Here is a 24221-nt window from a genome sequence, read left to right on the forward strand (position 1 = left end):
CAACTCTGGAGGGCGCCAGGTTGGGGAAGGGAAGGTACAGCAACGCCTCTAAAGGTGGCAATAGGCGGGTCTGGCTTTGGGGGAAACACGTGACCCAGCGTAGTCTCGCGATCTGCTGGTAAGTGGAGAGACTTTGAGGGCGGGGCGAGGATAAAAAAGCGGGGGAGGAGAGAGAAGGAAAGGAGCTGATCACGTGCCTCGCGCACGAGAACCATAGAGTCTATGGCTAGAGTTACAACGCTTCGCGCGGGGGCTCTCGCGAGGAGGTGACTTTTTTCCCTTCCGTTTGGCGTTGGCGTCATCATCCTGCGTCGCGGCGCACCGGCTTTCCCTACTGACTCGCTGTGTCATCGTCGCGCGCGTGTGAGAGAGAGAGAGCTTCTCCCTTCAGCCTTTCGTTCACCGTCGCTCCGGGGTCCTAATGGAGTACCTCATCGGCATTCAAGGGCCCGACTTCGTGCTGGTGGCCGCCGATACCGTCGCCGCCTCCAGCATCGTCCACATGAAGCGCGGTCAGTCCCTGGGCTTCAGCGAGGCAGGCGGGCGGTGGTGTTGCGTGGCGGGGAGAGGGGGGAAGCGGGGGCGTCAGGGTGGGTGAGGTGGAATAAAGGCCGGGGCTGCAAGGGGGGCGTTTGGGGAGAGTTCAGCGCTGAGTGAGTAGAGCAGCCTTCCCCAACCTGGCGCCCTCAGGTTGTGCTGGACTACAACCTCCAGCATCCCCCAGCCAGCGTAGTCCAACACACTCTGAGGGCGCCAGGTTGGGGACTTGCACGTCCACCATTGCAGGTTATTCTCCCCTCCCCCATCTCCGCTCCTAAAAACGAAACGAAAAGTATCTATCCGGGTAGGGCCCGCAGCCCCGTGGTAGAAGCCGTGCTTCGCATGCGGAAGCTCCCCGATGCAGCCTGCAGTTAGAGGATTTGTTTTTTATTGCTATTTGTTTATTATCACATTTATGTCCCACCTTTTGTCCTTTTTGGCAAGGAGCCCAAGGTGGCTTATATCGTCCTGCACTTCTCCATTTTTATCCTTCCAACAACTTCCTGAGGTAGGTTAGGCTGAGAATCAGTTATTAGCCCAAAGTCACCTCTAGTGAGCTTCAAAGCAGAGAGCGATCTGCCCACTCCCATTCCACGGCACCACACTGTCTCTCAGGCAGCAAATAGGTGATGGGAAAGGTCCTCCCTTCTCTGCCTGACATCCTGGAGAGATGCTGCCAGTCTGAGCAGGTGGATACTGGTCTGAGTTGGCAACCTGTCAGATTTTCCTAGCAGTTACTCTAAAGCCAGGATGATGTTGGGCTTCATCTTCCATCAGCCGTAGCTAGTGTTGGTAATGGTGGGGAAGGTTGGAGTTGCAGTCCAACAACATATAGAAGGCCACATGCTCCCCATCCCTGCCTTAAAGTTTTCTCCAACCTGGTGACCTCCAGATGTGTTAGACAACAACTCCCATCATTACAGGCAGCAGGCTCGGGATTATGGCATTTGCAGTTCAACTCCTCTAGAAAGCACCAGGTTGTGAAGGATGCATGAAAAATTTGGAAATAGGGATGAAAAATCTTCAGAAATTGTATTGTTTGGCATCTTTATAGAATTAATAGAGCAATTCTGTGCATGTTTATTTTTTTATTTTTTATCATATTTATACCCCGCTCCTCAGCCAAAAAAAGCTTTCAGAGCGGCTTACACTTAGCAAAAAAGACAGTCCCTGCCCTCAGGCTTACAGTCTAATAAAGACATGACACACAAGGAACAGGAGTTCAGGAGGGAGGGAGGGGGGGAGGAGAGAGAGAGAGTCCAAGAGGAGCAGGCCATGATGTTTCTTCTGCCTGCTCCTGTCCCCTTGCTCTTTCTTCTTCCCCACAGGGCCAAGATGACAGTTTGCCCTGTGGGGGGTGGGGGAAGAGTCCAACAGGAGCAGGCCATGATGTTTCCTCTGAAGTAAGACTGAGTCTGTTTAGTGGAGCTTACTCTTGTCACATAACCAAACCTAGGATTGTGGTCTTAAAAGTATGAACCTTCTGAACATGCAAAATTATCAAGCTACCCAATATTAGGGAAAGGGAGCATAGTAAACACTTGTATCTTAGCTTTTGCCATGTGAGAAGTGAGAAACAGGTTCAAAATAGAAACTACTAGATCAGGGCTGGGGAACCTGTTGCCCTCCAGTTAATGTTGAATTCCAATTCCCATCAGCCCTAGCCCAGCTGTAGAGTGATTATGGGAATAGCCCCGCGCTGGAACAAAGTCCACCGGAAGATGGCAAGCAAAGAAGGCCCTCTGCTCCTCTCATAAAGATAATAGCACATTGTAGCTGCAAAGAACTTGTCCACATTATATGTAAAAATTGCTTTCCGGAGGAGAATGCCAAAGAGAAACACTAAGAAGTTTCTTAAAGGAACATGTACAAAGTGTATGAGAAAATTAAACAATCCAGTTGTAAGTGAGCATAAGTCAACAAGTGAAGTAGAGATGTATAGATTAATAAATAGGTAGAATCAGAAGAGCAAAGAACGGAGAACAGCAAGTTGTATAAGAACCTTCTTTCTTGGAACAAAATTCCCTTCTAGGCATATGCTAACTTTATTGAAAGAGGATTTTTGTACTAAACATGAACAGGTACAAACCTTATGCTGCTGGTTAATAAGCTAATCCACCCAGACTGAGCCAAAGTAGCATTATCGTGGCAACTACATGCCCGTATCTTTAAGCATATCTCAGGGATGGGGTGGATGCTGTTTTAAAGTGGAAGCGTGTGGGGGTGGAATCTTTCCATACTGCTGGGTTCTCTGCCATTCCATTGATATTCTGGCTGGGTGAAGCTTCCAGAAGTCTAAGATAAAATGGGAGACTGTATGTGTGTTTCAGAAGGATCGGTCACATTTCTCCAGCTGTTAAAATATTTGGTGACCCATGACATACTCTCACAAAAATGGGGATGTTGTCCCAAATCCAGCCCCCATGTGTTTCCCAGATGGCTCTCTGGGGTTCCCCAGGTGGCTTCTCCCCTTTCCCCAGCCACCAATTGTTTGCTGGCTTCCTGGCTTTCGTGCAGTTTTTCCCCTTTCTAAAAGGTTGAAATGCCTCTCTCTTAGCAGCTGTCCGTAAGAGCGTTAAGCTAAAGTATGCTGTCATTGTTGGTATTTTGGCCCTGCCCTTTTTCAGTTGACCCTGACCCCTTTGCCCCACCCATCACTATAATACGCCCCCTGGAGAGCTTCTCTGAAATTGAATTTGGCCATCAAGCTGAAATAAATTCATCCCCTTTGTTGTTTACAGTAAGTTCTATTGGTCGTTGTGGATTAAGTTGTACTTTGCCCTCTGGTCCACTCAAGATGCTGGAGCATCTCCCCTTCGAGGGAAGGGTACATCAACTGGGATTGTTTAGATTGGAAAAAAGGATACTAAGAGGAGACATGATAGAGGTATACAAAATTATGCATGGTATGGAGTCATCCCATGAAACTGATGGGAGATCCAGGACAAATAAAAGGAAGTACTTTTCACACAGCGCATAGTTAAATTATAGAACTCACTACCACAAGATGTAGTGATGGCCACCAATCTGGATGGCTTCAAAATGGGGTTGGATAAATTCCTGGAGACAAAGGCTACCAATGGCTACTAGCCCTGATGGTTGTATGCTATCTCCAGTATTTGAGGCGATAAGCCTGTGTGCACCAGTTGCTGGGGAATATGGGTGGGAGGGTGCTGTTGCACCATGTCCTGCTTGTTCATCCCTGGCTGACTAGATGGACCCTTGGTCTGATCCAGCATCAGGGCTCTTCTTATGTTCTTAAGAGCATTGCTTGTCAATGCTTTAGGTGGAGCCTGACCTTGTACTTTTAGGAACTGGTGATACAGACACTCTTTTGGCATTTCTTTCTTTTCCTGTTGTATTATAAATGGATGCCAGTGAAGATCTTACTGCCAAATGTAGAAGTTTTTGAAGTATTTTACTATAAAATGCTTTGCTAATCCCATTAAATGTTTGTGACATATCAAAAGCTTTTAAGCACGTCCTCCAGGGAAGATTATTCAGTACTTTGTAAATCAAAAAAGAAAGTGAGATTCTGATATGGAGATTTAGACTGTTCTGTGGAAGGGTCCAAGGACCTACTTTACCCAAAGACAGAAGATGCTTCTGGAAAAGAAACATATTTATCTGTCATCTAGTTAATGCAAGCGAAGGGTAAGATAAGATAGCAGAATCATTAGTGGCACAGAAATAGCACTTTCCTCCTCTTTTTCTTCTTCTTCTTCCAAAAAGCACCTCTTTTTCAAACTTCTGTTTCCAGAGGAAAATACAGCTTAGTGATTTTCAAAACTTTCTACTTCCTTCCCCCTCAGGTGACTTTGAGAACTTTCTAAACTGTAGTTAGGGCTTTCAGATGTTTTTTCTCCTGATTTTTAGTGTTGCCAACTGATCAACCATCTTTTTAACCGATTAAATGCATTTGTATATTATGAAGCCGTCAATATAGATGTCTGAAGATATGACTTTATGAACAAATAAGTTATGTTCCGTTTCTGTAATTACAGTCTTGGCCAAACATCAGGCTGGCAGAATGTACATACTAGAACTCTGTGTTCCACTTCAGTGTATTTTATTTGCGTAGTGTAAAAACACTATACTTAGAATTAAATAAAAAATCAGCCCACAAATTTGTTTTGTGTACTAGAACTGAATGGAGCTCACAGTCCTTCCATACAAAAATCCAATCCTAGTTACCCCAAGATTTCTTCATTCAGTAAAATCTAGGGTCGCAGCATGTGTATGTGTGTGCCATTTTGTTACTGCTTTTGTTAAACGATTGGGAGTCAGAAATCCTTGCCAATCTACTGCAGATCTGTTCCCTGCCATAAAATATCAAACCTTTCAGTTTGGATGTGAAGGGGAGAAAGAGCCCTTGAGCCCATTGGAAGAGTCATTGCTTACTTCAGTCTCTCAACTTGAATAATTCGCATTAGCTTATTCTTATTTCTGACATGGATACGTGTGTGTTTCTCTTCCCCCTCCATCCTGTTTTAGATCATGACAAGATGTTCAAAATGAGCGAGAAAATTCTGCTCCTGTGTGTGGGAGAGGCTGGTGACACTGTCCAATTTGCAGAATACATCCAGAAAAATGTTCAGCTCTACAAGATGAGGAACGGTGAGTGTGTGGCTGGTGCTGAGCTCTCATGTGTGTAGAGTAGGATGTAGACCTTGAGGATTCCACATTCATGAGCTGTACACGTTTTAAGACTATGCACAGAATGCAAGATATGTGATTTACTTGCATCCAGGCTGCTCACCCAACACTCTCACCCCAGATTTGACTTGCAGCTTCATGGGGCCTAAGGACAGGGTATTGGTTCTGTCCACCCTGCACCTTCTTACATCCCAGTCTCCATTGGTCAGACAGTTTTGTTTTCCTGCTTGTGGATGACAGTGCAAGGAGCTAACAGAAATGTTGCAAACGTTAACTTGTAGTTTCTTGAGTCTCTAAGAGCCAGTCAACATGATGAGAATAATCACGTAACTGTTGGCTGGAGTATGCTGGGAATTGTAGTCCAATACACATCTGAAGGGCACCAAATTGGAGAAGGCTTCAGAGTGCAGGTGGTAATTCTGTGGCTGAATGCCCTGACTATTTAGAACAAATGACAAAAGCAAACAAGCATAGCCTCTCTTCCCTTAGAAAACCAGCACTTCAGGAGAATTAGGATACAAATTCTTCCCCTGAAGTGCTAGTTTTCTAAGGATTCATTCAAATATTCATCCTCACCCACCCCACAGTCTGAGGAGGTCAAGTCCCAACAGAGTGTTGCTGCATTATTCTGCATATTTAGATTGGCTCCTAAGTATTCCATACACACTGTGCTACCTTTCTTCTGTTTGTGTGGTCACGGTTATGTGGATTCCTAGTAGTCTTTTATACCCCGTCCTATTTATTTTCTTTTGTAAATGCAGGGCTGGAAAGTAATTTTGTAAGAGCTAACCTCTTCAGAGATGACCAAAACACATAAAAACATAGTTTTAGGTGACCCAGGGACAAGGCTGCTGGGATTTCTCCCCCACATCTGTGGTGGAGTTCATCCAGCCCTGATTCCATGAGATTGGAGTGTCCATATCCTGTTCTTGTACTTACTCAACACCCGCGCCAGGTCCCTATACCACGTTGTCCCTAAGTGAGAGTAGTGGAATTGAGGTAATCCCATATCCTCTCCCTGCTCACCCATGCCTTCATTCTACCCTTCCTCTGTTTTTCCCCCTGAGTCTGTAAGCCTCTTGAAGCAGGGACTTGCTTTACCTGTCCTTTGTAAAAAGGCTGTTTACATAGATGGTGGTAAATAATAGTAATGATAATATTCTAGTCAACATTGGTCTGTGCTATGAAAATGAACTGAAAAAAATTGCCCTGCAAATATAAAATTCTCCAGAACATGTTTCTGTTTGCGTTAGAACTTTATGACTCTGCACTTTTCTTAATGGCAGGATATGAGCTGTCTCCGACTGCGGCTGCCAACTTCACACGCCGAAATCTGGCTGACTATCTGCGGAGTCGGGTAAGTGAGGCAGCTTCCACAAGGCGTGTTTGCCTGAAAGTCCCGTGTCTGCATAATCGTTCATCAACTCTTTTGATACGTGTTCAAACGTTTGTTCTCGTGGGCGTAAGCACATGCCACCTGCATAGCATCTTAGTAACTTTAAAAAATATGTATGCATTTGTGTATCCTTCAAAACATAGGCTTGGATCTTAAGATAAGTTAATGTAAGGATGTTCACGGAAGGGAACTTGCTGGCCTCTTCTTCCCTCCTGCACCCCCCAAAAGTCTCTTTCTTAAGAATATAAGAAGAGTCCTGCTGGATCAGACCAAGGGTCCATCTAGTCCAGCACTCTGTTCACACAGTGGCCAACCAGCTGTTGAACAGGGAACCACAAGCAGGACATGGGGAACATTGGGTGGGAGGGTGCTGTTGACCAACAACTAGGGTATACAGGCTTACTGCCTCTGATACTGGAGGTTCCACTTAGCCATCACGACTAGTAGCCATTCTCCTCCAGGAATATAATGAATCCCATAGGTTAACTATGCGCTCTATGTGCTTCCTTTTATCTGTCCTGAATCTCCCATCCATAATCTTCATGGGATAACCCCATTGGGTTCTAGTATTATGGGAGGCCTGAGTGGATTACTAAACAGAATATAGTCCAGATGTCTGAATATAGTTAAGATTGACTTGACTTTTCAGCTTTTCTTGATGGTTTAATAATAAAACTGACTAACACTTCTTAGTACAAGATTGGCCAAGCTCTCCAGAGGAATTTGAGTGCTTCATTTACATTTATTTATTTATTACATTTTTATACCGTCCAATAGCTGAAGCTCTCTGGGCGGTTCACAAAAATTAAAACCATAATAAAATAACCAACAGGTTAAAAACACAAATACAAAATACAATATAAAAAGCACAACCAGGATAAAACCATGCAGCAAAATTAATATAAGATTAAAATACAGAGTTAGAACTTTAAAATTTAAATTTAAGTTAAAATTAAGTGTTAAAATACTGAGAAAATAAAAAGGTCTTCAGCTGGCGAAGAAAAGAGTACAGTGTAGGTGCCAGGCAGACCTCTCTGGGGAGCTCATTCCACAGCTGGGGTGCCACAGCGGAGGAAGCCTTCTACCTTTGGGTAAAGGTGGCCATTGGCAGCAAAAAACGGGCCTTGTCAAGGCCATGTTGTTTCACAGGAACAAGAAGGTGTGTGCCTCTAGGATTTCTCTTAAATGTTGACAATTCTGGCTGCTCTATTTGCATTGAGAATGGGCTTTCCTCCACGTATATGTGCTGCATTCATATTTGCAAGTATATACATGCCAAAAACACATTCTTAGTGTCTTTTGTAAATGTGTCCTAAGAAAAGGTGCTTGGTTTGTCCCCCACTAAAAGAAGTCCTGTGCTAAGGGTGAATAGGGGAAGGGCCGTAACTCAGTGGTAGAAAGCACATCCTCTGTGTGCAGAAGATCCCAGGTCCAATCCCTGGAGTCTTCCAGTTTGGGCTGGGAAAGACACATGTCTGAGGACCTGGTGAGCCGCTGCCAGTCAGGGGAGATCTGAAAACTGCTGTTTCCTTGTATTACTTAAAGCAACCCTGTAGTGTAGGCCAGTAGTACCCTCGTATTGCATGTGTGGGGCTGAGGCTCAGTTAATGGCTTCCTTAAACCCATCTGGTGAGATCATGGTGGAGGCACAATTCAAACTGGCAGATCCTGATTTGTAGCTGCTACGCTACGCCTGCTCTGAGCGGAAGAGCATAAAGTTTTCTCAGGCCTCTGTAGAAACGTAAAGGACGCATTTGTGTTCTTGTTCTTTCCTCTCTCTCTCTCTCTCTCTCTCTCTCAGTTCCTCGATCCAGCAATGTTTCTTCAGCTCTTTTTGTTATGATTCTTGTTATGTCCTTCTTTGGGGGAGGGGAGAGTAGAATACATACAGGCATGTGCCTACTCATGACTGAATGCTGCAGGGCAGAAAACGGCAAGTAAAAAAACTGGAAATTGCATATGACCAGTCAAGTTTGCTTTGGAAATGGCTGCCTGCTCCTTTAAAGAAGGGCCCTAATGCAGTGGTAGAGTTCATGCTTTATATGCACAGGTTCCCAGACTTGGATCTCCAGCATCTCCAGATAGAGCTGGGGAAGTCCCCTGACCAGAGTTAATGAGGGCCAGTGTGGTGTAGCGGCTAAGGTGTTGGACTGGGAGTTGGGAGATCCAGGTTCTAGTCCCCATTCGGCCATGGAAACCCACTGGGTGACTTTGGGCCAGTCACAGCCTCTCAGCCCAACCTACCTCACTGGATTGTTGTTGTGAGGATAAAATGTAGAGGATGGAGGAGGTTTGTATATGCTGCCTTGGGTTCCTTGAAGGAAAAAAGGTGGGATATTAATGCAATAATAAATAAATAAATACAGTACTGAGCAAAATTAACCAATGCTCCAACTCCATATGAGGCAGCTTCCTGTGTGTGTCCTTGCAGTTATTCTCCTTCAGTCTTGTGATTCCTTAAAATCAGATCAGTTTCCAAGCCTACATGGATGTCACTTCCCAGCATCTGGTACGAGTTTTCCCCTCTGTGGCAAAGGGGGACATGTCCAGTGGGAGAAACTGCCTGGTTGGCTAGGGGGAACCCCTGTGGGTCAGTGTTATACCCAGTCATAGGCCCCACCTCCCAGCATGTTTATTTTTATTTATTTGTTACATTTCAATACCAGCCCATAGCTGAAGTTCTCTGGGCGGTTTACAAAAGTTTGTTCAAAGCAATGGCCATAGTTAAGCGGTCTCTGCATGCTAAAGGCATGCTTTCCTCTGGATTGCACTTGTTGGCATTGATTTTGAGTTGTTGTGGCATGGGATGCTATGCGCCAAGGATAGGGAACCTCTTTTTGGCCAGAGGGCCGGATTCCTTTTTGGAGAAGCTCTCAGGGGCCACATTCCAGTAGTGGGTGGGGCCAAAGGCAAAATGGGCATGGCTGAGAAATGTAAACACACCCCAAATTCCATTGTTACCAATATATAGTAGGGAGCTTGCATACTCAGAAGTAAGCAGGGCAAGCCTCTGCTTGACTACCCAGAAGGAAGGTGGACAAGGCTCAGAAGGAAGCAGGACTGGATTGCTTAGCAGCTTCTTCCCCGAGCCCCTCTGCCCACTGAAGGGAAAAGCTGCTTTTGGCTTTCCCCTATTAAGCACCAAGAAAGGGAGTCTTTTTCAGTGCTAAGCAGGGGAAAACTCTTCTCTCTGATCAGTTTCTGATCTGATACAAGTTTTCCCCTCTGTGGCAAAGGGGGACGTGGCCAGTGAGAGGAACTGCCTGGCTGGCTAGGGAACCCCTGTGGGACTTACCAGGCCGAACGCCACACGTTCCCCATCCCTGCTATACGCTCAGTTGCTTCCAAATGGTGTAGAGAAAATATCCTTACTGTTAATTCAATAAGTGCATAGGAATCTGTTTTACACCAGGCAATTTGCCCCATCTAGCCCAGTATTGTCGACTCTCCAGGATCTCAGGAAGTACGACGCATGGGATTTGTCCCTGAGTTCTGGGCCCAGGGCCCTCCCCAAATCATCCTTATGCTACTTCTGTTTCTGCTCTTCTTTTAATAAGCCTCATGGGGCGCAATCCTATGCATGTTTAGACAGAAAACAGACTCCCCCCACCCCCAGCCTAAACATCCATAGGATTGTGCCCTTACGGTCTCAAGCAACCACTTGACAAACAAAAGTTTTACTGTATCATAATGTTAAATGCCAGCTGCCAAATCCGTTTGCATCCAGTTTCCTATGTTGATGCTCCACAACTACCCTATTTCTTCGATTCTAAGACGCACTTTTTTTTCCAATATAAGCATCTCTAAAAATGGGGTGCGTCTTAGAATTGCGGGTGTGTCTTAGGGGTTTTTTTTCCTGTTGGTGGTACTGAAATTAGTGTGCGTCTTACAATTGCAGAAATACGGTACTTTTGTCGTAAAATATACATGTAATTTAATTTGTTGCAGGAACTTGAGCCATTTTTGTAGTGATAGAGAAGCTTGTGTTTAGCTGGCCGGTTCAAATAGCAGAGCGGCAAGAGCTGAAAGCATTTCTTGACTTCTGCTGAGACTGTGGTGGATATAGAAATGGAAAAGCTTAAAACATCCATAAAAAATAAGCCCGGGGACGGTGGCTCATTTACTTTGGAAAAAATAGTAGGATTTACACAGTAGGCAACTGGACTTACCACACTTGAAGCCAAAACTGAGTCCATGATTTTGGTGTGCTTAAGCCCCATTGATTTCAGTGCTCAACTAGCAACTTAGCTGGAATGCTCTCTGTGTTAACTATGGGATGGCACGAGTATCCAGAGCCGGTGTTTGTCATCTTTGCTGGATCAGACTGTAGTTACTGCAGAAGGCTCAGCTTGCCTGTGGCGCACACTGGAAGTGAACATGGAGGTTCCATGTATGGAGACCTTGTAAAAACAGACACTTGGGACAGACAGGAAGCAGTCATCCTCTCCTTCACGCACCCCTTGTAAGCTTCCAGGAGTACCTGTCTGGCTGCTGCTGGAAACAAGATACTAGACTGGATCTGTAGCAGCACCCAAGTTGTGGGACTTCCTCTGCAGGGTGCTTAGGCTGGCCACCTCTCTGGTGCATAGAGACGGCTGGTGAAGACTCTGTTGCGCCATCAAGCTTTGAACAGTTAATGCCGCCCTCTCATTTTACCACTGATTTGAAATACGTTTTAGGTTTTTGTATTTTTATGTGTTTTGTTCTTTGTGTCTTTATCTTACATCACCTTGAGTGCTCATTGAGTGGATGGGCAATCCAGACCGACTTTAAATAAGTAAAATAGATGGACCTTGGTTTTAGCTCGCTAACAGTCCTTCCTGGACCATGAGCCACACTGCCCCGTGTGCATGTCCACGCTATATTGTGACTTTAAAATGATCTACCCTATGAAGAAGGTATTGAATCAAAGATCCCCGAAAGCACCTTGGCAGGAATTTTTGGGTAGCTGTAAGTGGGGGTAGTTGCCAGAAAGTGTGACTTCATAAGAAGAGTCTACAGAGATAATTGCGCAATGGTTTTCCTAGTAGTACTATCATGTGTCCCAAATGAATTGACTTGGGTTAGCAGGCTTTGCTTGGCACTCTGGGCAGAGCGGGGCTGAGGTGGACGGAGCTTAGTTCTGCCTACCTTGTGGTGGGTATAGTTTGGTCTACGTTGGGGAGAGGCTTCCCCCCTCCCTTGCTGTTACATGATGCAGCTGCATTGAACTGCACTCTGGATGGAGTTTCAGCTGGTGAAAGGTACATAGATGCCTGTTTTGATTTAGATGGTACACTGCATCTCTTAATGTGGGGTTCTCTCAGTTCTACACAGGGCTGCTCAACTTCTGATCCCACAAGTCAAATGCACCCCACCCCCAAATTATGGTTTTTTTTCTTGCCAAGTGCTTAGTAGTAACCCTCCCCTCCACACGTATAGATCTGTTCTTATAGTCCTGGGGAGGAAGCATAGCCCAGGAGGCCTGCTGCTTCTGTCCTGATGAACAAGGGCAGGCTTGTGATAGGCAGGTCTTTGCAACTGCTGCAGTGGTGGTAACTTCTCAGTTTCCAGAGTGAAGGATTTTCCCCCCAGACGCAGACAGCAGAAAGGAATTAAGCCATTAAAACAACAACTAGATAAGGCTTCAGTTCTCATGCAAATGCGCAGATTCTGTTTAAGCTCTCTGAAAACAATTTAATAGAGTGGAGCTGTTTGATGTGCTGAGCCAAACAAGCTGCTTTTGTAAAAACTGAACATGAAGCTTTTGAGTAAACATATGAAGCTGAATTGGGTGTGTAGGCTCGGATGCAATAACTGTGCTTTTCATAGTCCTTTTGCAAGGAACTGCTAACAGCACCCTTGGCTGTCTTTTCCAGCATAAGGATATGAATATATTCCCCACCTCCACTCACTTTCACCTGGTCCCTTCTTCAACTCTCCAGTGGCCATCAGCTGAGACTCTCACTCTATAGCAGGAGTCTGGCTGGGGTTGGGGCATCTTGTCAATTGACCATGACTGGGTTTGGACAGCACGATAACCAACGGTGGTTTAAATAGTCGATGGTTCGTTATTTAACCCACCATGGGGTATTGTGTTGTGTGGAGGGACTTTTTTAACCAACAGTGTGGTTTTTTGGCCAAAATAACCAACACTGTGCAGAGTTGGCTATATGAACCACCGTTGGCGATCATGTCACGTGGAGGGCACTGTTGGTTATTTCCTCAGCTACTGTTCCTTATTTCTTCAGCCACAGAGTCGCAAGGCAAATCGGTCAGATCGGCGACGGCTGCTCTAGTCCAGCTGGCAGGATAGTTTTTGGGCAGCAATGGCTGATGGGATACTAGTGGGAGGACTGAGGGGGGAGAGAGGGCAGGGGATGAGTGAATCAACTCAGTGTGGACTAATAGTCAACTCAATGCTGATCCTAATCCATGCCACGGTTGATTATTATGTTGTGTGCAGAGTACCCCCTAGATAAACAATTGTCAAGTTATTTCCCTACCACTGACTATCGTGTTGTCTGAACGCAGCTCATATTTGCTTTTGATCAGCTATTCCAGAAAGCCAAGGATGAAACGTGTACATGAGGTAGCCTCTCTTTTTAATTACCGTATTTCTTCGATTGTAAGACGCCATCGATTGTAAGATGCACACTAATTTCAGTACCACCAACAGAAAAAAAAACCTAAGACACACCCGTGATTCTAAGACGCACCCCATTTTGAGAGATGGGAAAAAAAGTGCGTCTTAGAATCGAAGAAATAGGGTACTTCATAGTGTCCTCTGGCAGCAGAGGGAAGGGTTGAGGGCTTCTTGCTCACCATCCCTGGTCCAAACAGCCTGAGCAGACCATGGTTTGGCTGTCCGTAGTGTGCAGCATGGCTGCATGCTCCCGCCTCACTTTAATCACTTTCAGCACACCATAGTTTGCCTCCAAATGAGATTTGGGCATCTTGGTGTGAACTCGGTTCTCATTTGGAGGCAAATTATGGTTTGCACAAACCAGAGAGGGAGGCAATTGGAGCACATATGGCAGGGACGAGCCGAGTGTGGCCTCCCCTGGCCAGTTTTGCAGGCCCAGATGTGTTCCTCTGCCGCCACTGTCAAATTTCGGGTGGCAGCAAAAATTACAGTGATTTTGTAAGCAGATAAGGCGTGTGGGGCATGCACGCCTTCTTTTGAAGCAGAAGCTTGTTCTCAGAGGCCTTCCAAAAGCATGATCCTGCTTGGAAGCAAGCCATGTGCTCCCCAGAAAAGCATTGTGATTTTTTGCTGCCATAATAAATTCAGTAGGGTGGGGGTTCCCCACTAGGTTCTGGGGCGGGTGGGCATCAGTGCAGCCCTGTCCGCTCCTGACATATGGGAGTAGGCAGCATGCAAATACGATGCTGATCCATGCCTTCACTAGTATGACTTCAGTCATTGTATGTTTGAGTCTTGAATTGTTATTTTTATTAAAACAGAAGCTGGTCCTGTTTGGCCCAATCTGCGGGTTTGTAATACCTTAATAAGCCGTTCAGTGTCTCTGTCTCTGGTGTGCATTTCAGTGTGCATAGCATCGTTGGGTATAAATAATGGATTAGAACGGCGAATCTCCTGTCATTGTTTCAGAGCAGTTAATGGGTTTTCTTGCCCTTATCATAAATCGTTCCGTCAGTTACACTTCTACAGAATTAATACTTTCAAGGCAAGAACTTCATTTGACTGGCCAGTTGACCCCAGTTCTGTTCCTCCCCCCCCACACACACACACCTTCCCCTGGCTGTTGAGTGTGCCCCTCAACCTAAATTCTACCCTGGTGTGATATTATTTATAAGTATGTAGAACAGTAGTTTACAGAATTCATTCGGATCGTTGGGTTTTAAGTATAGTGGTGGTGCAGTTCCTTTTTTAGAGGGTTATTTGGGGCGGTGGTGGTCTGTTGGTTCTTAATAGGCTATAGGGGAAAGCTTGAGATGCAGCCCCCTCTCCCTCCACCCCCCCACACCCCCCCCGTCTGTAGTCTCTGTGCTTTCTTTTCCCAAGCCCCTGTCGCCGCTGAGCATTGCCTCCTTGCGTTGCTCTGCAAGGTCATGTGACCTCTGGAGCAGATGGTCCAGGTGACACTGGCTTGGAGCATCCTCACTAACGAGGGCAATTTCACATGCTGCTTGGCAAAGCGGGGTTAGCAGGATGCGACATGATGGGATTCCGCCTCCTTCCTCTATGTGCCAGGTCCCTTGAGGCCTGATCCTGCCCGCCTGCCTCCCTCCCTCCCTCCATGCCTGGGTTTGCCTTCTAGCTTACCTGCTCCAGATGGGCCACGCAGCAGGGAGGACACTGGCAGAAGCAGATGTGTTTATTTACCGGAGATGAAATGTTGCGCTCTTGCAGATGGCAGTGCCCTCCAGCAAACGGTGCACTTTGACACCATGGTTGTGCCACTTGGTGGGGAGGGGAGGGGGCTCCTTCCTCTTCGAATATCACCCCAAACTGCATTTGCATGAAAGGCAAAAACACTTTCAGTGCAGGAACTGCAACTCTTGGTATCGGAGAGGGTATCTCCTGGTCACTATGAAGAGCGTGCTTTCATTCCTGGGCTGCTATTTTATGACCTTCTTTCCATAGGAAAAAAACAGTATCTGTTTCTGAATCTACCTCTTCTTGCACTCCTTGTAGTGCTTGTTTGCTTAAACTGGATGAGGGCTAACAAACTGAGACTCAATCCAGACAAGACGGAGGTACTGTTAGCAAGGTGGTTCATCTGTCTGGCGAGGTGATGTTTGCCCTGTCCTGGACGGGGTTGCACTCCCCCTGAAGGATCGGGTCCGTAGTTTGGGGGTGCTCTTGGATCCAGAACTGTCACTGGAGGCACAGGTGAACTCAGTGGCAAAGAGCACCTTTTATCAGCTTAGGCTGATATACCAACTGCGCCCTTATCTGGACAGAGATAGCCTAGCTATAGTTATCCATGCTCTCATAACCACTCGTTTGGATTACTGCAATGCGTTATACGTGGGGCTGCCTTTGAAAACGGTCCGGAAACTTCAACTGGAACAAAACAGGGCAGCACAGTTACTAACAGGGACTGGCCGACGAGACCACATTACGCCAGTCCTTTTCCAGCTTCATTGGCTGCCAGTCCAAGTCCAGGCCCGATTCAAAGTGCTGGTATTAACATTTAAAGCCCTAAACAGCTTGGGGCCAGGTTATCTGAAGGAACACCTCCTCCCGTATGTACCTGCCTCAGGGATCCTCAGGGGTCCTTCTCTGTGAGCCCCTGCCAAAGGAAGTGAGGCAGGTGGCTACCAGGAGGAGGGCCTTCTCTGCTGTGGCACCCCGGCTGTGGAATGAGCTCCCTAAGGAGGTTCGCTTGGCACCTACATTATATGCCTTTAGATGCCGGGTGAAGACCTTTTTATTCTCCCAACATTTTAACAATCTATAAATACATTTTAACATGGTGTTTTAAATTTGTAATTTTGCATTGCTGCTGTTTTTATCTTGTTGAGCTTTTCTATTGTATTTTATATTATGGTTTTATACTGTTGTTTTATACTTTGAATGTTTTTAATTTTTGTGAACTGCCCAGAGAGCTCCGGCTATTGGGCGGTATAGAAATGTAATAAGTAAATAAAATATTTACGGCTGTCTGAGGCTGCTTTACAGTAGTACAATCTGGATAAAATAAAGCTTAAAGTAATTCCAAAAAAAAAAAGAGAAGCAGAAAATCACTATGGCACAAAATAAAATCTAAAGTGGCGAGAAATGTGGCCATTGGATTACTACGGCAGGAATTCTGTGATCCTCATCAGATTTATTAGTCCATCAAAACCGTGATAGAATTCAGTGATAGCTGAGTCCCAGGGTTCTTTGAAGCAGGTGTCTTTGGCTCGAAGTGACTAGCAGTTGGTCCTCCTTCAGAAGGGAATTCCATAGCCCAGGTGCCACTAAAACAGGGCAGGGGAACCTCTTTCAGCCCAAAGGTCCAATTCAGTTTCGGGGAAGCGCTCAGAGGACACATTCCAGTGTTGGGCATTGCTGATGACAGAAGGGCCAGGGCCGAAGTGCTAGGATACTGTAGCGTAAAGCTCTTACTGCCAGTAACTCAGCCTAAGGAGAGCGTTTCAGCCTTTTAGAATGAGAAAACAATGCAGAAGCTGGAAAACCTCCAAGCTGGCAGTCAGGTGAGATGGGATGTGGCCATCGGGGAAGTCCGGGAGTGCCAAATTTGGCCTGGGGGGCTGAGGTTCCCCTGCTCTGCGCTGCAGAGAAGGTTCTGCTTTGTGTAGCAACCTACTATACCTGAGCTGGTGAGGGACACACACACAGCTGGGCCTTTGATGCTTATCTGAGTGTACAGGTGCAGCTATGGGAGGGTGGGGTGCTAATAAGAACAGCCCCCTCTTCCATGGTCTCTTGCTGTCCCCTTCAAAACCTTGAGGTGACCAAGCGCCCCCTCCCCAAGCCACAACTTGGCTGCTGATCCCTTAATCCGGAGGGTCTGGCAGGCGTGCAGTGCTCTGGGTGGGACATCTGCTCTACCCACTAGCAGGGCTGGCTGTGTTGATCGTCGTGGAGCAACCATGCCATTTGTGTTGCTGCTGAGCCAATCATGTGATTATCATCACAAGACACTTTAAAATGGGCTTGTAACTGTTTGCCCCTAAGGCTTAGAAATCAGAAGGAGAGAGCGATGTTTTCTGCCTTTGTGCACATGAAAGTGAAGAGAGACGGGGGCCCACCAGATGCGGAGGATCTGAGGTGGGGCTGTGAAGCTGGAGCAGCAATTGCCTCTTCGGAGAGGCACATGCTCTTCTTCAGCTTCTGGAAGCTTGGCTGGTCACCATGTCTTGGGTTTGGGTGGGATATTTTCTTCTTAGTCGGGCTTCGATGACCCCTCTGATTTTGAGGGCAATACTAATATTTTTAAAAATCTGCACAAAGTTGCTCTTGTTCTATGAAACTTTGACCATTTTGGCCCTGCAGGATTGAGATTGCCATTCATCAAAATGCCAAGAAGCAGACTGCATGCAGGGATTGGAAAATCCACTCATGAGTAATGGGTTCCTGTAGAGTAGAAACTAAGACTTGGGAGTAGGAGTGAGGATATGGGTGGGTGTTTTTTTTAAAAAAAAAAAAAGATGGTGAAGGCTGCACCGTGATGACTACTGGGTTGCCATAGTTGTGTCATGAACCTTCAACTGCAAATGGACCTGCTTACAACGTTATTTTTAAAATGTACGAATGAGCTTTCCATTTTCCCACGTGTCCTGGATGACATACAGAAAACAAGCGCCACAGTTCAAAGCAACTATAGCTTTGCAAACCGTGTGCAAAACTCCCTTTAAAATCAGCTGCAGGTTGAGCTGCTAAACATTTCTCAAAGCCTGGTGGTACCAACAGGCTGTTGCCGGGTTTTGCGAAGATGGAACCAGGTAGGCCTCTCTTGGGAGGGCATTTCAGAGCTGTGGAGCCACAACCAAGGAGGCACTGCCCTCTGCCCTCATCATACAAATCTCCCCAACAGATGGCATGCAGAATGTGGTTTTGATAGCTTGGTTATTCTAGGCAGAAACCCCACAGAATGGAGATTGCTGAAAGAAGGCGGTAGAGCATTATGATGGTCATCCCCCCTCCCCCCCCCCACACACATTACATGGCATAATTGTATTTTTGGTACACTGAGGCATGGCGCCATACCCTCTACGCTAATTCTTCACGCTTCTGCTTTCCATGCCAAGTTGTGCCCACCGTTGGGTAAATAGGATGGGGTGGAATAAAGTCGCTGACTTTGACTCACAAATACAGTTGTATATCGTAACTTATTTTGCTGTCCTGAAGCAGGAAGTGTGTGGAGATGGTGACCTGGTTGCTGTTCCTTCTCTTAATATTTTAAAAAATAAATTGTTCGGTGCCAAGGTCACCCTAATCTTGTGGCAAGAAAAGCTGAATTATACGACCTTCATAAATTATGGAAATTGAGCTTGTGTGCATGAGTTCTCTCACCTTTGCACCAAGTGCTTTTCCTAGTCATTGTGGGAAAAGACAAGCAGAGATGTAGGGCACAGAAACCCCACCCTTGGACCACCGGCAGTCTTACTCAGCCATTTCTTTGGCTTGTGGGACTTCACCATGTATGAAAACTGAGAATGCTAGACTAGCTGGACCCTTGGTCTGATCCAGCATGGCTCTTCCTACATTCTTAATATTAGGAAACTGATATTGAGCAGGGGGTTGGACTCGATGGCCTTGTAGGCCCCTTCCAACTCTGCTATTCTATGATTCTATGATTTATACAGTTGACATCCCAATCTGCAGGCTCTTCTGTTCCAGTATATGCCCTGCCTGGCAGCGGTTGATCTTAATATTGATTACTAAGAACATAAGAAGAGCCTTGCTGGATCAGGCCAAGGGTAGAATCATAGAATCATAGAATAGCAGAGTTGGAAGGGGCCTACAAGGCCATCGAGTCCAACCCCCTGCTCAAGGCAGGAATCCACCCTAAAGCATCCCTGCCAGAGGGTTGTCCAGCTGCCTCTTGAAGGCCTCTACTGTGAGAGAGCCCACAACCTCCCTAGGTAACTGATTCCATTGTCGTACTGCTCTAACAGTCAGGAAGTTTTTCCTGATCTGTTCACACCATGGCCAACCAGCTCCCAGTGGAACGGTTGTCTGGATGTCAGTCTCAAATTTGAGGTAGGGGCTGTCGCAGCCTCACAAGTAAGGTGTATAAGCTCTTTCTTTGGTTATCTGTAGTTGTGGGTGAATATAACTCACAGCTGATTGAAACTGTGTGTTAGTGTTGCCTTCTCATGGCGATAGATCACTGCTATGAGTTCTTTCTGATATAACCCCCCTCCCCTTTCCAAATTTCTCTCTTAGTAGGGGGCGGCATGAGTGAAGATGTTGGTACTTCACTCTTCAGAAGCATATATGTCTGACAAGGTACCTACTGAGATCGGAACTCCCTGTGCTAAATGGCCCTGCCAGAGGCACACGCAGCCATTTCTTTTACTTCTTCGTTTTTGGCTTTTTAAAAAAACACAACCAAGTCCATTTTCCTTCTTCTGGCCCTAATTCATTCAGTGTTCAGCCCAGAAAGGGGAAAATACTTAAGGATGACATTTAGATCATGACAGGATGACATTTAGAATACGATGACTGTTAAGTCCCCACACCCTGACGAGTACCCTTCCTGGGTCTAGTCTGGTGAATGCCATCAGCCAGGCAATGGGAGTAGTAGCTACGAGAGGCTTTCTTATAAGACAGCAATAGAATGCCCAGGCTAGGAGTAAGAAAAAAGGGTCTCTTACCCCACCCACCACAAAAACAGCAACAATTCTCCCCCTGCTCTGAGAAGTCTAAACAGGGCTGTTTGGAGCCCTGAACTCCTCTTAGGGCATGGGGGTATACTACAACATTTTATTGTGAGTCCCATTTGTGGCATTAAAAAGCTAAGCAGTAATGTGGCAATAAAAGCATGGTGCTTCTCTTACCTTGGGAAACTACCTTCTATTTATTTTGGGTGAAATGGTTAGGCAAATTGTTAATGTGCTTTGATTGAAATTTGGTGGGGCTAGCCGGATAGGCTTTCTTCGGTCCACGATCTGGCTAGGTGCAGGGAGCTGGCCAGCCCTCCTTTAAAGCATCGGCCTGAATAGGCAGAAAGCTGCCTTGCAGATTTTCTCCAGGAGTGATTGAGTAAGGGGCAAATGTCCCAAATGATTTTGTTCCCTAAGAGAGTTTCAGTGTTTTGTTGGGAGACAGAGAGAATGGGGGCGAGGAGGGTGCTGTTGCATCTGTGGCATTGAAATTTCACCCACAGCAATGGATTCTTTTCAACATTAGCTGTGCTTAGATAGAGGCTTTTCCAGATCTGGCACAGAGTTGTGCTCCAGCTCAACGTGGTCATTCTGCTCAAGCGACGTCCCTTGCTGCTGTTGCTGTGTTGAATCTTCTCATCTGTGAGTTTTGCCTTGTAAGAACGCTGTGCTCTGTTGCAATTGTATTCGCCACTCGCTAGCAAGTGTTTTGTATTTATAGCACTCCGTCATGTAGTTTTCTGTGTTGTCCCCCTTAAATGAGCTTTAAAAATTGGCTGAGTCACCACTAGCACAGTCTTTCCACAAACTGGTGTCCTTCTGGTGTGTTGGGACTACAGTTCCCATAAGTTCCAGCCAGCGTGGGCGTTGGGCACCAGGTTGGGGAAGGCCCCTCTAGTTAAACAAGAGGGATTGATCAAACTGCAGATGTGGATGACCTGCTATCGACCAGCTAAGGCTAGGCTGTGTGTGTGTGCACGTGCGCTGTGCAAGTGCAGAGTTCAGAATCTAGTGTGATACTTAGCAACCTGAGGCTCTGCTTTTTTTCCTTTTCTTTAAAAGGACTGGGAGGGGTTGAAGAGAAATTCCAAGATTCTACCATTTTAAAAATATATTCACTTGAAAAAAACATTCACGTTCAATTATATATTGTTAAAGTTGCCTGGTTGCTCAACAATTACTCCAGTGGATCGGGACTCAATGGCCTGGATGCTAAAAAGTGCTAGACCAGCCTTCCTCAACCTGGGGCGCTCCAGATGTGTTGGACTGCATCTCCTAGAATGCCCCAGCCAGCAGAGCTGGCTGGGGCATTCTGGGAGTTGTAGTCCAACACATCTGGAGCGCCCCAGGTTGAGGAAGGCTGTGCTAGACTAAGGCATGAGCAAGAGAACACAAAAGGGATGCTGAGTGCACCAAACTCCCTTCCTGAAAAGCGCTAGGCTTTTATATGTGAAAACTACATCCATTGGGTCTAGAATATTGTTGTTGCTGTTGATAATAATAATAATAATAATAATAATAATAATAATAATAATAATAATAATTTATTTCTTACCCACCTCTCCATTTTGATATTACTGTCCTGGTTAGGAAATATATGCAAGTTCCTTCCCACATCCTACACAGAACTGATAAAATAGTTTCTCCCATCTCTGCTTTGATTTTGATATAGGGCAACAGTGAATTCGCAAGATGCTTCAACTCTTTCCGGTTTAGGGGGTGCAAACTGCTGCACTCATAGTTTGAATTTCTATGGCCGGGATGTTATTTTGGATTAGCTAGAGAAACTGGCCAGGAAAATACATACTGTGTTAACTCTGTGGTATAATAAGGCAGCTGTGCCATGTTGCCTCTGAAGTCATTGCCTTTGGAAGTGGGTCTCATTACAGCAGGTGACTGCTGCTCTAACAAGAAGATCAGAGAGTACGGCTGGAGCTGATGCCAGGGAGTGGGAAGTGATGGGAGCACAACCAAAACGAGGAACAGCTAAAGTATTGAGGGCTTTTCCCTTTAGAAATAAGATGGCTGCACATGAGCGAGGTTTGCAAAATTCTGCATGCTTTTGGGGACAGAATTATTTATTTATTATTTATCTATTTAGAATATTTATATACCACTCCCCATTGAAAAATTTCGGAGCGGTGTACAAGATAAAATGAAAATGAAAACAGAATAAAACAGTTAAAACAAAATTTAAAAGAAGCAAAAACAGAGATCTAAGGCTGCATATTAAGGAAAGGATTCTTGGAGTAAAGATGTTTTCAGGAGGCGCCGAATTGTTTCACCTTAGAATTCAGGTTCTCCCAATGAAGTTGATTGGCAGCAGGATCCAGAGTGCCTAAAGGATGTGTTTCTTTGCAGCACTTCCTTTAGGTTGGAATTCTTTGCCGCAGGTTGTGGTGGTAGCTACTGACTTAAATGGCTTTTTTTAAAAGGCTATTTGATGGAAGATAAGGGCTTTCTCTGTGATGGCACCCCGGTCTTGTGGAATACCTTCCCCTTGGAGGCACGACTGGCGCTGATGCTGGCTTCATTTTGGCGCCAAGTTAAGACGTGGCTTTTTATTAAAGCTGTTATTTAAACGCATAGCGGTAGCACGCTGTGACGAGTTTGCACGGCACTTTGAAGATAAAGTCGCTCAGATTCGTCATGAATTGGACACCACACTTAATGCAGCACCACTAGTAGAGGCGTTCAGAGCGCCGTCCGGCTCAGTTTTATTGGATGAGTTTCAGTTATTGAGGCCCGAGGATGTGGACAAGGTGCTTGGCCAAGTCCGGTCGACCACCTGTGTGCTTGACCCTTGCCCCTCGTGGCTCATTACATCAAATAAGGAGGGGATCGCCGGCTGGGTCCAGGAGGTTGTAAATGCCTCCTTGAGAGAGGGAGTGGTGCCGGCCTCTTTAAAAGAGGCGGTAATTAGACCACTCCTGAAGAAGCCTAATCTGGACCCGGAAGATGTTAACAACTACAGGCCGGTGGCTAATATCCCTTTCCTGGGCAAGGTGCTTGAGCGGGTGGTTGCAGGACAACTCCAGGCACTCTTGAATGAAACGGATTATCTAGATCCATTTCAATCGGGTTTCAGGCCTGGTTTTGGAACAGAAACTGCCTTGGTCGCCCTGTGGGATGACCTCTGTCGGGAGAGAGACAGGGGGAGTGCGACCCTGTTGGTTCTCCTAGACCTCTCAGCGGCCTTCGATACCATCGACCATGGTATCCTTCTGGATAGGTTGTCTGAGCTGGGAGTTGGAGGTACTGCGTTGCAGTGGTTCCGCTCCTACTTGGATGGCCGATTCCAGAAGGTGGTGCTGGGGGATTATTGCTCTGTGCCGTGGCTCCTAAGCCATGGGGTTCCGCAGGGCTCTATTTTATCCCCTATGCTGTTTAACATATACATGAAGCCGCTGGGGGAGGTTATCCGGAGATGTGGACTGAGGTGTCATCAATATGCGGATGACACCCAGCTCTACCTTTCCTTTTCATCAAACCCAGGTGAGGCAGTGACTGTTCTGAACCAGTGCCTGGGCACGGTAATGGACTGGATGAGGGCTAACAAACTGAGACTCAATCCAGACAAGACGGAGGTACTGTTAGCGGGTGGTTCATTTGTCCGGCGAGGTGATGTTTGCCCTGTCCTGGACGGGGTTGCACTCTCCCTAAAGGATCGGGTCCGTAGTTTGGGGGTGCTCTTCGATCCAGAACTGTCACTTGAGGCACAGGTGAACTCAGTGGCAAAGAGCACCTTTTATCAGCTTAGGCTGATATACCAACTGCGCCCTTATCTGGACAGTGATAGCCTAGCTACAGTTATCCATGCTCTGATAACCTCTCGTTTGGATTACTGCAATGCGTTATACGTGGGGCTGCCTTTGAAAACGGTCCGGAAGCTTCAGCTGGTACAAAACAGGGCAGCCCGTTTACTAACAGGGACTGGCTGGCGAGATCACATTACGCCAGTCCTTTTACAACTTCATTGGCTGCCAGTCCAGGTCCGGGCCCGATTCAAAGTGCTGGTATTGACATTTAAAGCCCTAAACGGTTTGGGGCCAGGTTATTTGAAGGAACGCCTCCTCCCATATGTACCTACCCGGACCTTAAGATCATCTACAGGGGCCCTTCTCCGTGAGCCCCTGCCAAAGGAAGTGAGGCAGGTGGCTACTAGGAGGAGGGCTTTCTCCGCTGTGGCACCCCGGTTGTGGAATGAGCTCCCCAGAGAGGTCCGCCTGGCGCCTACACTGTACTCCTTTCGTCGCCAGCTGAAGACCTTTTTATTCACTCAGTATTTTAACACTTAATTTTAACTTAAATTTAAATTATACTGTTTTAACTCTGTATTTTA

The 24221-nt window shown here is 46.3% G+C and overlaps 1 protein-coding gene across 1 annotated transcript in view; it reads left to right on the forward strand.

The window, feature by feature from the left end:
• The first annotated feature begins 349 nt into the window (after positions 1-349).
• The window catches only part of PSMB2 (proteasome 20S subunit beta 2), a 34500-nt gene continuing 10628 nt past the window's right edge, over positions 350-24221 (forward strand). Inside the window, exons 1-3 of the mRNA XM_063140166.1 lie at positions 350-512; positions 5035-5157; positions 6483-6553. Of these exons, the coding sequence (XP_062996236.1) occupies positions 422-512; positions 5035-5157; positions 6483-6553 (285 nt within the window). The 5' untranslated portion in view covers positions 350-421. The remainder of the gene's footprint in view (positions 513-5034; positions 5158-6482; positions 6554-24221) is intronic.

This window comes from Elgaria multicarinata, chromosome 13 (assembly GCF_023053635.1).
Source record: "Elgaria multicarinata webbii isolate HBS135686 ecotype San Diego chromosome 13, rElgMul1.1.pri, whole genome shotgun sequence".
NCBI classification, from domain to species: domain Eukaryota; kingdom Metazoa; phylum Chordata; class Lepidosauria; order Squamata; family Anguidae; genus Elgaria; species Elgaria multicarinata.